Below are 16,030 nucleotides of genomic sequence, written 5' to 3' on the forward strand. Positions count from 1 at the left end.
TCTCTCTCATAGGTCATTTTGGCCTTTTGAAGACGTTAATATATCATTTCATTTCTCTCTCTCTCTCTCTCTCTCTCTCTCTCTCTCTCTCTCTCTCTCTCTCTCTCTCTCTCTCTCTCTCTCTCTCTCTCTCTCTCTCTCTCTCTCCAGTTTCATTTTTTAGGTGCCAGTAGTATCATCTTTATTTTTTCATTTTCTGGGTTTTTTTATCCAGACATTGTATCAGATCCACCATGATGTAACTTTTGGTCTCATAGGTCATTATGGCCTTTTGAAGACGTTAATATAACATTTCATTTCATATCTCTATGGAGATGCGCTCTTCATGACGGCGCGAGACCTATGGGACTACACTCAAAGTTGCTACTTGGAATTGTAATGGATCTCTACGTCTTGATATAGGGGCTTCTGAGGATAGTTTCACTGGGAGGGACATCATCTTCTACTATGAGACGCATCAAGCTCCTGGACAGTCCATGCCACATGTTAGTGGATATCGATGGGAGACAGCTTGTAGACAGGAGACTCGTTCAGAGCATAGAGGACGGGGCTCAGGAGGAGTGGCAGTATTGTTTAGAGAGGAGCTACAGCCACTGATACATATAGTCCGCAGAGATGAGCAGGCTAGGTACATGTGGGTTAGACTGAGGGCAGAGACGGGCAGATATCTCTACATTGCTATATACTATTTTGCTCCTAGTACATCAGTGTATGCATCACCTAGCGGGCAGTCTCCCTTTTCTATTTTGGATGATGACATTTGGGAGTTCTCCAGGGATGGTGACATCATTCTCCTGAGGGACTTCAATGCCAGGACCGCCCATAACCAGACAGTATTTTATGATACCTCAGAGGAGATGTTGAGGGAGCTTGATGTTAGGGATATGGGCCTATCTAGACTATCACAGGATGAGTAACATACAGTGTATGGGCGGTATTTGATAGACATGGGGACTGCACATGGATTGGCCATCCTGAATGGCCTACAGAGATTCCCGACATCGGGCGGTTTCACTTGCTTTCCACATAGGCATGGTGCTAGTACAGTGGACTATGTTATGGCTCAGCCCAGTCTCATTCCCTCTTTTCAGGATTTTATGGTAGGCACTAGGCCGGTTGGAATAGCAGTGGATCATGCTATCTTGTCCTTCACTCTCACATTTCAGTTCAGCACCGCTCCATTGGGACAGGTCTCCACACACACTCGTTATACCTTTACGAGGGAGACTGACACCGTGTACACGGATGAGATATACAGACGCTTATGTGCCGAGGAGCCGGGATGGCCATTAGATGAGCTCACTCAGATATTGATAGATACGCTTCATGCTACAGCATCAGAGGCATATCCCCATAGTCAGCCTACACGGAGACGATCTGGGAACATGCCCCAGAACAGTTGGTATGATGAGGAGTGCAGAGAGATGAGGATCAGATTACAGAGAGAGGTGCTCATGGGTGTTACCACTCACAGACAGTCACGGATTACCTTCCGGCACCTAGTGCGACGGAAGAAGAGGGCTTATCTTGCTCAGTTAGAGAGGGATTTGTATCAGTTATTTATGAGTTGGGACTCCGGCGAGGCATGGAGACTATTCCATGAGCATTCACCATCACCAGCCATTACCTCCACAGAGATTTGGGGTGAGTATGCAGCATCCCTGTACACAGCAGCAGGACAGCCGCCCCTGCCAGACCCATCGGAGCCATGCCTAGAGACATGTGCTTTCTTTACTACTGAGATGGTAAGGAAAGCTATTGACAGGATGAGGACTGGGAGAGCATATGACCATGATGGTTTGGTAGCAGAGCACTTTATTCATGCCAGAGATATGCTTGCAGAGCTTATTGCTATGACGTTTAACCGAGCCATGTGTGAGGGTTTTCCTGAGACTTGGAATATGTCCACGATTGTGCCTATCTTCAAGTCAGGGGATCCCATGCTTCCTGGGAATTATCGTACCATCATGATTGGTCACACATTGGCTAGATTATATGCATCTATTCTTGAGCAGGAGTTGAGTAGATGGGCAGAGAGAGAGGGCATACGTGCATCAGGGCAAGCAGGGTTCAGGAGAGGTTTCTCCACTCTTGACCATATCTTGACACTCAAAGCTATTATTGAGGAGGGCAGATTATATGGCAGGAGGATTTATTGTTGCTTTGTGGATTTCCGCAAAGCTTTTGACACAGTACCGAGAGCCAGACTGATGCGCAGACTACAGGAGATGGGAGTGCCCACAGAGCTGATTTGGGGAATCATGGCTTTATACAGGACAGTTGTGGGACAGGTACGTACTACTCAGGGTATATCTGAGATGGTTCACTCCACTATTGGGGTGAAACAGGGCTGCCTCCTTTCTCCCACCTTATTTGGGATGTACGTGGATGAGGTTTCAGAGTATGTAGAGCGGGAGGGTGACAGAGGAGCACAGTTAGCAGGGACATGGATTCCGTTGTTATTGTATGCTGATGATATTGTGCTGATCTCAAATTCTCCAGAGGGGATGCAGCGTCATTTGGATGCATTGCACACATTTGCACAGGACAGTGGATTGTCTGTTAACCTTGGTAAAACCAAGGTGATGGTGTTTAACACCACAGCACAGTGGGTTAGGAGGTCAGTACCCACCTTTACATATGGTCAGGAGACAGTGGAGTATACAGATGCATATACTTACCTTGGTGTGGTTTTCAGTGGCCCACTATTTTCCTTGAGGAGAGCAGCGGAGACCAGATTGACCAGAGCTTATGCAGCATTGGGGAGACTAGAGAGGATGTGTTCGCAGGTTCAGTTTCAAGAACCTCGAACAAAGCTCTGGCTCTTTGACACTTTGGTCACTTCAGCCATGCTGTATGGAGTGGAGATATGGGGACCCTCAGTGGACCACCACAGCCGAGCTGGTAGCACTGATGGATGGAGACATATGGAGAGGCCCTTGGTTTCTATGATTTCCCGGATGATTAGGGCCAAGGCCTCCGTACCGCAGATGTTACTTGGCTTTATTGGTCACCTGTTTAGCTATTCCCTCCCCCCTCCCCCCTCCCCCCCCCCTTCTTGTAGGAGATAGCCTTCCTCCGAGAACGGCCACTCAGCGACGAGGAAGAGCCCCTCTTTGTTCCCTATTGTTTTTTTGTCTCGACTAGTCTAGATTCACCTGTATTTTTGGTGACTAATGGAAGTATGTTTTCTTGGAAAAAAAATAATAATAATAATGATGTTTGGTTACAAAAGCAGCAAAGAAATGAAGATTCCGATGCTCCATATTTGTGGATACTCTTTGCTTGGCAAGTACAAAAGTGAACTATTCAAACCATTGTATGAGAAAGCTCAACATCTATGTCAGCAAATAGAAAGATGTTTCCTTTTTACACGTCACTAAACTCTAGAGAGAGAAATTTCCAAGCTGCTCCTTTAGCATTAAAGGCCCTCGAGTATGTGGTTGATGTGATGCTTTTTTTTCCCCGAGAAAAAAATCCTTCTATTAGTTACTGAAAAAACAACCACGAAGGGCTAGATACAAACTCGCCTCCTGTACAAGGCGGGAATCAAGTAATCAAAAGAGGGGAATGGGACGCTTTGTAAGCCTAACGGGGCGTGCAGTGACAGACTCAACCACTTGTCCAAGAGATAAATATATAGAGAGAGAGGGAAGAGAGAGAGATAAGGGAATAGGGATCTTGCATAGTACACCACATTGAGCGGGGAACAGGCCCCGTCCCCTTTCAGGAATTTATTCAGGAACAATCCCACGGCACGCTGGCCAGGATCAATACAATCAATGAATACAAAACAAACAGATATGCTGATGTAGGATATCCAAGTCGATGTCGATGTCGATGTCGAGGCACAACTTCTCTAATGCCGAGCACACCATAGGGATGACCCACAAGTATCTCTCCACCAGGCTAGTACCACATCCAACATCTAAAATCCAAGTCCAAGTCCAAGTTCCAAGTCCAAATCAAATCCAAAACCAAGTTCTAAGTCCAAAATCCAAGTCCAGATCCATGTCTAAATCCAAAATCCAAATCCAAATCTAGATCCAAGTTCAAATCCAAATACAAGTCTGGACACAAATCCAAGTTCAGATCCAAATACAAGTATGGATAGAAATCCAAGTCCAAGTTCCATGTTCATGTCCAATCTTCATGCCCAAGCTATATGTCCAAGTTCCATGTTCATGTCGAGCTTTATGCCCAAGCTATATGTCCAAGTTCCATGTTTATGTCCAAGCTTTATGCCCAAGCTATATGTCTAAGTTCCAAGTTTATGTTCAATCTTCATGCCCAAGCTATATGTCCATGTTTATGTCCAAGCTATATGTCCAAGTTCCATGTTTTATGTCCAATCTTCAATCCCAAGCTATATGTCCACGTTCCATGTTTATGTCAAATCTTCACAACTCCTCTAGCCTTGTCGATGATGAAAACCCTTAGAAAATCTCTTTGTGGCAAGAAAACTAATACAAAACCTTTTTTAATGGTTTTTCGAGCGATAAAAACCTCTAAAAAGCAAATAAGAATGTGTATCATATATAGATGAAGAGATCTACTCGCTGAAGCTTCCGCTCCCCCCCCCCTCCTCACGCTGCAGCCTGCACGCACGCCCCCCTCCCCGCCCTTGCGTCTGCTCCACCCCCTGCCCCGTCCTATCTGCCTTAGTGTCTTCTCCCCCGCCTCTGCTCATTCGCGCCCCCCCGCCCCTGCTCATTCGCGCCACCCCCCCCCCCCTGCTCTTTCGCGCCAGCCCCCTCCCCCCACCCTACTCCGTCTCCTTCGCGCCCCTGCTCTCTCCCCTTTCTCCGTGACCCGCCCCCTCCGCCTGCCTTCGCCCTCTCCCCACCTTTCGTGTTTCATCTGCCCCCCCCCTGCCCTTTCGCCACCTATGTTTTAATCCCCTCCCCTCATTTCTTTCCGCCCCCCTTTGTTCTCCCCCTCCTCCTCCGTCCTCCGCCTTTCCCCCTCCGCCCCCTCCCCGCTCCGCCTTTTGTGCAGCTCGGTTACTGCAGGGTACTCCGTTTACGCTTCGGCTTCGACAAAGCTTCAGACACTCATGGAGGCTCCTCCCGCCCCACCTCAGAGGGGCTCTTCCGTAGCCCCTGAGGATACCCCCATCAGGCTTTCTCTTTCGCCAGAAGAGGAAGCGAGCCTCCCCGCAGAGGTGGAACGCCTCCAAGCACATTCCACCATCTGCCGTATAGTCGGCACTCGCCCCAGCAGAGGGAGATCCGCGATCTTCTCCAGGCCCGCCTTCTTGCAGATGTGGGCAAGATCCTGGACGTTCAGCTACTGGGCCGTGGACACTTTACCAGATTGAGTTCGAGACAGCCCAGAGCATGGCCCAGGTCCTAGCCATGAGTCCCCTTGACATCAGGGGCGCTCGGGCCTTCTTCAGACCTTGGCAGCAAGGCTTCGACCCAGCAGCGCCGAGCATGGAGAGCGCCTATTCCAGTCACAGTTTGCTTCCCTGGACAACGCCGCGAGTACCTTCCACTCCTTTCTAGAATAGGAGAATTGGTGGGCTCCGGTGCTTGAGACTGGGCCCCACAGCAGCTTTAGTGGTGGCTAGAGCAGCTGGCCTGCCTTCGGTCAAAGTTTTGGTTCCTAACATCTCCTCTCTTCCGAAGGTCATTCAGCTACCTAGGATGGGGGGGGGGGGGGGGGGGGGGGGGGGGGGGATGGATCGATCAGAGAGTGGAATTCTCGAGGCTCCCGAACCAGTGTTTTATATGCAGGCAGGTCGGCCACCTGACCAAGGCCTGCCCTCGCAGGAGACCCCGACCTTCACCGCAGCACCAGGCCCCCGATGGCCCGCCCACAGATGCAGCTCGGCAGGCAGCCTCCGGGAAACCTGCTCAGCCCACAAAGACCTCGGATTGGCAGCCTGGACAGGGGCGCCGTAAAGGGAGACAGCCACAGAAGCAGGCCCAGAGACCGATGCAGTAGGAGTCACAGTCTCAGCATCACTGGGTTCCAGTGAGGAACAGCTTTGCTCCCCTCCAGGAGGAGACCCCACCGCAGACTGAGGATCAGGAGATGCCAGCACCCCCTCCTTTTGCCCCACCCCCCCCTCCCGCCTCACTTCCACCTCACCTCCTCCCGCTCCCGCTCCCGTTTTGTCAGCGGCTCCTTCCCCCACCCCCTTCTCCCCCCCCCTCCCCCTCCGCTCGCCTCAGCTCTTCGGGAGGCCCTGGCAGTACCCTGGCGCTCACCTGCTGTCCGGCGGGCACTGAGCACCGACCTTGCTCGAGCACCTGAGAGGAGACCTACCATGCCGATTCGGGCTTCACCGATATCCTCTATCCGCAGTCGGCTGAGTAGTCTCGACACTAGACAGCGCTCGGAGGCTTTTGACCTACTCCTTCACACGGCTTTTTGGAGCGGAGGGCCCCCATGAGCCAGCACCCATCTGAGTTCATGTGGTGATACCTCCAGCCCGAGGGAGGAGGCACTTGATTCAGCGGTGGCCTTCTCCTTCCCTCTCTGTGGCACTAGCGACCGGGAGTGGACTCTGGATCTCGCTCTTAGCCTACTGAAGACTCAAGCAGTCGAGGATGCAGAGCTATGGCATGACTCGTTTTGGGCATGTAAATTTTCGAAGTTTGATGCTTTTGCAGAAGCATCATATGGTTGATAATATGCCGCCTCTTGAGTCTCCAACAAGACATGTACGTGAGGGGTGTATTTTGGGAAAGATGCAACGAAAACCATTCCCGAAAGATGGAGCAGTTAGAGCTGAAAGTAAATTACAGCTCATACATAGTGATGTGTGTGGTCCAATGCGGACACCATCCATAGGGGGGCATGCTTTACTTCGTTAATTTATTGATGACTGCTCCAGGTTTGATTGGGTTTACCCTTTGAAAGCAAAAGCAGAGGTGTTTACATGCTTTCGACACTTTGTAGCATGGCTGAAAATATGTGTGGATGTAAAGTCCAAACACTCCGCTCAGATAGAGGTGGAGAATACATGTCAAATGTATTCAAGGATTATATGCTTCAAAAGGGCATCAAACACCAATGTACTGTGCCTTATACACCGCAACAGAATGGTGTTAGCTGAGAGGAAAAATAGATCTCTCATGGAGATGGCAAGATGCATGGTGAAAGCACAAAAGTTACCACTATAATGTGTGCAACTCATGTGTTGAACAGGTGTCCAACAAAAGCTTGAAAACCATAACAGCATTTGAGGCTTGATATACCCGAAAGCCAACAGTGGATTATATGCGTACATTTGGGTGTTTGGCATATGCACATGTGCCAGAACAACTCCGAACAAAACTAGATGACAAAGCAATCAATGCATTTTTGTGGGCTACAGCAATGGAGAGCAAAGGATACCATCTTTATAATCCAACAACACGAAGGATTTTTGTTAGTAGAGATGTGGTATTTGTCAGAACAACCCATGTACAGCTTGTATAAAAGTAATGATACAGGCATACAGGACATGTTTGATGGACTTTTACCCATTGCAATTAGGGGGATTCAGATCAGCCAGCCCCTACACAAGAAAATCCTCATGTAGAACATGTGGAACAGCCAGCCATTCAGTCCCTTCTTTGAAGAAGTGGAAGATCTTGTCAGGGAAGAGTAAACAGCCATAGACACAGCCAAGTCAGTGCCAAGAGGGTTGCTGAAACTTTGCAAGAAAGCAAACTTGCAGCTCCACTCACAGGTAGAACAAGGGCTAGTTCCAAACCATGCATTGAATATGCATCGTGGGGAGTCTGCATTAGCCATGGGTGGTCTCTTTGATTCAGAAGAGCCTTCTTCTTATGAAGAAGCACATGAGAATGAGCATTGGGTGCAAGCTATGCAAAGCTGAAATCTCTTCTATCATGAAGAACAATACTTGGGATCTTGTGGAATTGCCTAAAGGCAAGCATGTCATTGGAACAAAGTGGGTGTACAAAGTCCAAAGGAAGTCTGATGGTACTATTGACAGGTACAAAGCAAGACTTGTGGCTAAAGGCTACTCCCAGAAAAGGGAATAGATTACGAGGAGACTTTTGCTCCTACTTCGAGAATGACCACAATAAGATCAGTGATTGCATTGGCTGCACATAAAGGATGGAAAGTGCATCAATTGGACATCAAAACTGCATTCTTAAATGGGGAATTTACAAGAGGAAGTATACGTAAATCAGCCATTGTTTTGTAGTTCCTGGTGAGGAACATAAAGTTGCAGGTTACACAAGCATTGTATGGGTTAAAGCAAGCTCCAAGAGCTTGGTATGATAAAAAACATGCTCATCTAACCAGCCAAGGTTATGTGAATAGTCCAGCTGAAAGCACATTGTATGTGAAGAAAACCGGTGCCGATATTCTCATAGTCATCTTGTATGTAGATGACCATGCTCACCACAGGTACTAGCAAAGCACAAATTTCAGATTTCAAAGCTGATTTGAAAGTTGAATTTGATATGTCAGATTTGGGGCCTTTACACTACTATCTCGGCATACAGTTTATGCATATAGATGATGGCATTGTTATGGAGCAAACTAAGTACATAAAAAAATTGCTAAAAAGGTTTCACATGGATGAATGTAAAGCCATTTCTACTCCACCATTTCTACTCCAGTAGAACCAGGTGTACGGCTATGCATGATATTGGAGAGCCTTTTGAGGCTGGCATTTACAGCCAAGCAGTGGGATGCCTCATTTACTTGTGTAACACGAGGCCAGACATATCTTTGGGGTGTCTTTGTTGAGCAAATTCATGCACACGCACAAAGCATTGGCAAGCAATCAACGCATTTTTTGTTATCTTCAGGGTACCCTGGATCTTGGTTTGTTCTATCCCAGGGGGGCAGCTTGCAGCTTTATGCATACAGTGATTCAGATTGACTGGTGATTATGATACCAGGCAATCACCAGTGGGAATTGTTTTTTTCTTGGCAATTCATGCATATCTTGGCTGAGCAAAAAGCAACCCGCTGTTGCCACATCTACTTGTGAGGCTGAGTACAAGGCAGTCTTCACAGCTACAGTAGATTGTGTATGGTGAGGAGATTACTGGCTGATCTTCGTGAGTGTCAGCAGACACCCACCACCACACCCACCACCATTCTCACTGATAGCCACAGTGCTATGGCCGTGCACGAAATCTAGTATTTCATACACGTACCAAGCACATTGAGATTCACTATCACTATGTCAGAGAGAGATACATGCAGGGAGATCAGTTTTTCTTACTGCCCTACACAGGATAAGTTCGAAGGCTTTACCTCGAGAAAAGTTTGAAGCTTTCCGCAAAGCTTTGGGCTTACTCTCATACAAAGAGTGATCTGCTACCTTGTACAGGTTCACACTTTCACTACAGGGGGGATTTGTAGGCATATGCTCACTTATGATAGTGCTATGTGTGAACAAGGCTTAACCAAGGGCACTTTTTCCCATGTGGTTTTTCCCCTTGGATATCAAGTGTGAAAGGACACTACATATAATAATTTAAAATTTTGTACTTATATGGTATATGGATGTGACACACATGCAAGGGTTGACTTGCATTTTGTGGCTACCACACTCTTGGCTCTCTCTCTCGGACACCTGGCTTTCGACACCACGCCTATACCAAAGAGAGATGACAGAGATCAGAGCTCAGTTTCACAGAGAGGTGCGGAGCGACTGGCTCGCTTCAGAGCACACCCAGGCATGTTCTTCAGGGAGCTGTGGACACCCCCTTCACTGATGTATACCATTTTATACCCCAGTATGGTACAGGATGGAGCTAGCTAGGTTGCATATCATGATTGTATACTCCATGCATATAGCTTTGCATTCTCCTAGTAGTAGAGCTCCATCCCCTGCACACCCAGATTCAGGCTTTTTTTTGTTCAGTACTTTTTCATTTTGTTGGGATGACAGAGGATACCCCATACAGTACTCCGATTTGTCTCATAGGCCGAGTTCGGTCTTTTGGAAGACGTTAATAAAATCTTTCTTTCTTTCTTTCTTTCTTTCTCTCCTCTCTCTCTCTCTCATTTTCTGTGTGAGCTTCTCCATCCTGCACCTAACCCTAATGTGCAGTTTGTGTGTGTGTGAGTGTGTGACTCCAACACAACATCTCTCTCCTGCATGAAGCCTCTCCCTAACATAATGATAATGCATTAAAGATCTGCTTTTTAGGTGAGGCATTTTTGAAGATTTTTATACACAAAAACCAATCCATACACTCTCTTGCTTACTCTTTGGGAGGAGCTTGTTCATGGTCAAATAACAAGTATCTAGCTCTAGATTGACCTAATTCTCAACTCTTTTATGGATTTCTACATGATGGCATGGGTTTTGAGCAATTCCGTTACCGACAATTCTTCCAAATGCAAAAACCCTAATTCTGTTGAAACCCTAATTTTGCTGAATCCCTAATTCGCAAAGACCCTAATTCAACAAAAACCCTAATTTCAGCCAGGAGTGCTTTGGAGTACTTTTTCATCACTACTTCAACCTAAAGTTGGAAGGCATCTATGATGGCAACTGAATCGTGGGTAAGTACTTGTGGCAAGATACTCGGGATTGAGTGAGCTTCTTTGCGAGGGAAGCTATGGATTCAACCTCTACACGACACAACATGTTTAAAACTGATTTCATATCCATGAATGTTGTTGGAAATCTGGCAAGCATTGCCCATGGAGCTTGTAGTAAAATTCCTTGATAATACAAATCATATTACAAGGGGGTCGGCCCTTTCAGCACTTCTTTTGTGTTGTGCCAAATCACTTTGTTTACGAGCATTAATAATTTAAGTGTGTGTCAAGATTGTGTTCAACCCCGACCGGGGGAATTACACTTACATGGTGAGAGGATTATCTTCTGATATCCACCTTCTTACCCTCCACATCCTCTCATTGCTCCATAAAGTTCCTTTTGCCCCCATCTACTTCTCGGCACCCCTGTCAGCCAAGGACAAGGTGTCCTAGGAATACCCTTGGTGCAGCCCGACATGGAATATCGATCCATAGATGCATGCAGCCAAATTGAAAGTGTGCCAAACCTACTTAATCCATCTACAAACCATCTGGCCTCCACTGGCCACCATTCACCGGATTTGCGATGTATCTGAGCTGCTTAAACATTGCTACACGTCGTAAGGAAGGCCTTACAAACATGAGATAGCTGGGTTCCCCTGCTTCAATGCATATCGATTTCTGGTAAAAGATTCCTTGATGGCTAACACTCCGCCTCACCTAAACTACCTCAAGTTACAAGCGAGGTGTTTTGGGAAGAAATGAGCCAACTTAAGGTAGACGTGAATAGCATCATAAAATTTTTAGTAAGGGCATTGACTGCTGCCCAGTTCGCTCCCATTGAAAGTGCTCAAACCATGTTGCCACACTCTTCCAAACTTATCAGTGAGGACTACGGGAGAAAATAATGAAGATGGACAACTTGAAGCAGCAAACTTCTTTAGAAAACCATGAAGGTTGACAACTTGCAGCAGCAAACATCCTCCCGCCCTTTTCTCCCAGCTGCATTAGCAGCTTCTGCCTTGCAGACAACTTCTGCTCCCTTTTCTTTCGCTTGGCTCTAACCTTCTCCCTTTTCAAAGCCTTTCTTTCTCTTCCTCCTCCTGTTTAACAACCAACCTTGTATTCACCAGCCGTTAATTCCAATGCTGTCTCCTGGGCTAAAACAATGGATGTCCACCTTGATTCCAGCCTGTTTCTGGTAAGTTTAAAATAATTGAGCAAAGTGCTTCTTGTAAGTGTGATGTAAGTGTCTAAAATAAGTCCACGTGTAAACAACTTCACACTGAATATGTAATGCTGATGTACTATTGGTGATGTCATGGTATTGTAAGCGTCGATATGTACTATTGATGATGTCACAGTGGTGTAAGCATTGACTGGATTTACTTATTTACTTGCATAGAAGCGGCAACACTAATCTGAGTTCAACAATTGAATGACGTCTGCTTCAAGTGCATATTGAGCCAAAAGGCGAATTAAGTGAAACGATGCGTAGATATGAGGGAAAATCCCACATACAAGCACTCAGGATTGAGACTCGAAGCTTCAAGTGCTGAAATCAACCAGCTCTGAAACCAATCTCAGCCAAAGCTTATCACAGGAGTGGCCCAATATTCAAGGTGCAGGTTCAACCAATTGCTAAAGTCACTTTCGATGACCCCAAAAAATCATCCCCATGCCCCAATTTGCTAGTGTACTTGGCCCCTTCATACACCACCTTGTGCCTCCCCACTTCTACTGAGCACTTCATGCTTTGTTTTCATGCCTCTACCTCCGCTAACTCCAATAGCCACGTGCATTTTCCTCCTTTGCATGTGGTCCTCTGTTGCTTCCCTTTGCCTCATGAGGGATATATGAGACTGATTGGGCTCTCAATAGCCATGTGATGTATCATACAACATGGTCCTCCTTTAGATGTTAACCCATCCAGCTTGTTTAGTTGTACCGTTGTTAGGAGTTTTTCTGAACGGTGTTTTGGGCTTGTGTACATATGGAATGCATGGCGTGTGAAGAGCTTTGCCCTGGAATGCCTTGGCAGATGTACAGGGTGGATGGTTTTGCTGTAGGCTTGTTACAGGTTTGTCCGGAGTGTGGTTTGCTGGGGATGGTATTAGCTGTTCGGCCGCTTTGGTTGTGTACGCGTCCAAAAATAAATGGGCACTCGTAGGCTGTATTCGAAAGTGTGTGGAAGCATGGAGGGCAATTAAAGATGAAGGGGCCAAGGTTGCCTTGAATCTTGAACATGGTGTGAAAAGGAAGGTCTTGGTAGCCATCCTCCAGGCTTCAAGAAAAAATAAAAATAATATAACCAACCACGTGGCTAGTAATGAAAATAGCCACATGGAGGTTTGTTCTGCAGCCAACGCCTTTGCTAGCACACGTAATCGTCTAGAAGAGACTGGAGCCGCCGTGACCAGGGTAAGAAGGGTGCCGCCTTGTAGAAGGAGATCTCTCTCTGACCAGCGTGGGAGAGCTAGCGAAGGGAAGGTGAGGCTGGTTGGGTTTTGCTGGAGGCCGCCTTTGAAGCTGGTAGCTGAAGGCGACGGGCTCGGAAGGTGTAAAGCCGGTGGGTGCTGAAGTCGACTGGGAGATGTCGACAAATGGAGGGACGCGCCTTGGTGAAGCCACTTTGGTGAAGTGCTTCTCTGGCGATGACAGGGCATGCGCTGTAGAGAGGGGAGCCGCCTAGATGGGCTACTGCAGGATGCTGATTGAGTGATCGTGCAAAGGCTGACGAGCAAAGGCTGGCGACAGAAGGACTGAAGGGCAATGAGTAGAGGCTGGCGAAGAGCAAGGGAGCCGCCTCTGGCAACTGTGTGAGGCTAGGGGTTGGTGCAGCCGCTTCGGAGACAGAGGGTCTTGGTTTTGGTGGTCGCCCACGGCAGCTGTGCTGGCGATGACAACTGGGAGACGCCGATGCACTAGGGAGGCTGGCGGTCACTGGAGCGAAAAGAAGAGGAAGCTTTGCTTGGGCTAGGTGTTGTTGGCGTTGCTGTGGCTGGAATCAAAGGGATGGGCTCGGAAATTTTAGAGTCGCCGGTGGTAGTGCAGAGAGTCGAGGAGCTGTCAGGCAAGGCTGGTGAAGCTGCTTTGGTGAGCTGCGAACTGGTGGCTACTGGCGCCAAACAAAGGCCGGTCGTGGCAGGATCGCCGTGAAGAGATAACGGTGGCTGTGTCGAAGACCTGAGAAGGCAGCGAGAAAGTTGGCCGCCTGGAGAGGATGGATGTTTTTTTTCTGGCCAGCGAGCAGGTTTATGGTTCCTTTGGTGCAGCTAATGGTGGTGACGGGATGAGAGAGTTCTTTTAGATGTAAGCCGCGTCTGACGAGAGGAGTTTTTTGGGTGATGGTGACAGAGAGGCAACTGACTGGGCATCAGTGAGTCAGGTGTGTGCATTGATGTGTACTCAGGAAAGTCTGTTGAAGAGTGCAGTGAAGAGAGTGGATTGGTGAATCAAAAGAGTGGGTATGTGTGTGAGTTCAATTTTGGATGGCAACCTGTGTGGGCTCTTGTCTATGTGTTTAATGGAAGGAGTGATTTTGTGGGTGGTTTGGGAAGGGTGAAGTGTGAAGAAAGAGTGTGTTGTGTTGGGGATTGTGGTGCCCCATTGTCTATGGTTTCGGCTGCAGGAGAGGATACGTTGAGCCACCGAGCTCCGGCCTCGCTGACCTGGCCATTCCCATAGGTAGAGAGTGAGTTGAGTGTAGTGAGACGTGTGTGATATCGTCTCTGGTGCCCCCATATTGTTGTTGTATTCCAAAGTTGCAAGGTGGAAGGCTATAGAGGCCTTGTGTTTTCTTCCTTTTTTTCACCTCACACCGTCTATCCTCGTGCTAGTAGCCAGTCAAGCTATTCCATAATGGAATACAAGTCAATGATAACTCAGGCACCACAATGGAGACAGAAAGCTTCACATAAAGAGAAGAATACCTCACGTAAAACAGTGATCATAGCAATATTTGTCTTTCCAGCTCCAGTAGGTGCACAAACCTATAAACAGACAAGCCCATGAAACAGCATGATTCTACATGTTAAGAAGAGCACAAAACTCATTTCCCCCCCCCCTCCCCCCTTCACCCCCCAACAAACACACACACACACACACACACACCCCCCTAGATTATACATGAGACCTTATATATCTCAACTATGAGCTTTACCACCAGACACATGCACTTAAAGAATCCCTTCTTTCCATCAGAGTGGTGACAAACATTAAGGGGAAGAAATTGTGTACAATGGACCCTTTGACTAACTTTAGTAGGGCTGAACTTACAAGAATGTTCTCATTGCTATGATACGCTGTTTGAAATATTCGACTTTGAATGCGATTCAGAGACTTGTATCCTTCAAAAGCTGTCTGAGCAAAATCATCCAGCTCTGCTATTTCCACCTGCACAATTTAGCCAAACCAATGCAATGTGATGACTCTGTTAAAGCACACGTGTTCTAAAATGACTCACGTATGTAAAATTTCACTCAATAAAGATTCAAAAAGAAGATGTTTTTCACTATTCAATTTGTTAGGGATATTTCGGTTTTCATTATTCGATTTGTTACCAACATCCAATTGCATGGGGATAAAAGCACCCAAAACCCAGGTAGTTATTGTCGTGTGCACATCCCCACACATGTAGGTTTGCCATGGCCACGAAGGGTGTAAATTGTTAAGAATAATGTTGATCTCCATCATGTGTTGCATGGAGAACCTTAGTGTAAATGGTTTTAACCTTAGGTAGGTATAGATCAAGAACTAGCTAAACCTGGTCTATGCACATAACCTAGGGTTGGTTTGTATGGATGAGGTGATAACAGAGCTTGCGGTGGAGCTTGCTGGAGCATCATCTAGGCTTGTCAACTACACACATTGTATTAGAGAGCCATTGGCTGTATGTCATGACCCTGTGAATTTGTGCAGCGTAAGTGTGAGCATGGTGGTCGGTGAGCAAGATATATGTTTAAGGTTCATACTTGGGGCAAAGGTTTTATTTAAACAACCCCATGTGTGGAGGGGACAAGGTATTTAAACAACCCCATGTGTGGAGGGGACAAGGGGACAAAGGGTTAAAAACCTTTTAAAAAAAAGAATACTCTTTTTAAAGAGAATCGTGGCTTCTTCTTTTTTTTAGAGCCCACGCTATTCTAGGGGGAGCTGGGTTTTTCATGGAAAAAGAGGAGCTGTTCAGCTGGGCGCACAGGGCTGCAGCATATGTGTGTTTTCCTCTCTCGCGCTTTTGTGAAGGGCGGGGCTGCAGACAGCCGACTGGTTGTTCTCTCTCCTTGGGCACACAGTCGACTGCACGTGGGAGAGGAGATTCTACTGCTGCTTTGTGGATTTCCGCAAAGCATTTGACACGGTGCCACGGGAGAGACTCTTCCAGCGCCTCCACTCATTGGGGATCCCATCAGAGATGGTTTGGGGCATCTATGCTTTATATGAGCAGGTCATCGGGCGCATGCGATGCCCCAGGGGGCTATCTGATGTTATTGCTAGCACCATAGCTGTGAAGCAAGGATGCCCACTCTCTCCTACACTATTTGGGCTATACATT

General features: G+C 47.3%; 1 protein-coding gene across 1 annotated transcript in view; it reads right to left on the reverse strand.

The window, feature by feature from the left end:
* The window catches only part of LOC147611142 (U5 small nuclear ribonucleoprotein helicase), a 194,069-nt gene that overhangs the window by 139,506 nt on the left and 38,533 nt on the right, over nucleotides 1–16,030 (reverse strand). The window contains exons 9-10 of the mRNA XM_086785805.1: nucleotides 14,755–14,871; nucleotides 14,409–14,468 (exon numbers count right to left, since the gene is read on the reverse strand). Coding sequence (XP_086641931.1) covers nucleotides 14,409–14,468; nucleotides 14,755–14,871 — 177 coding nt within the window. The remainder of the gene's footprint in view (nucleotides 1–14,408; nucleotides 14,469–14,754; nucleotides 14,872–16,030) is intronic.

This window comes from Cibotium barometz, chromosome 48 (genome assembly GCF_041138505.1).
Source record: "Cibotium barometz isolate CiBa-2024 chromosome 48, ASM4113850v1, whole genome shotgun sequence".
NCBI lineage: Eukaryota > Viridiplantae > Streptophyta > Polypodiopsida > Cyatheales > Cibotiaceae > Cibotium > Cibotium barometz.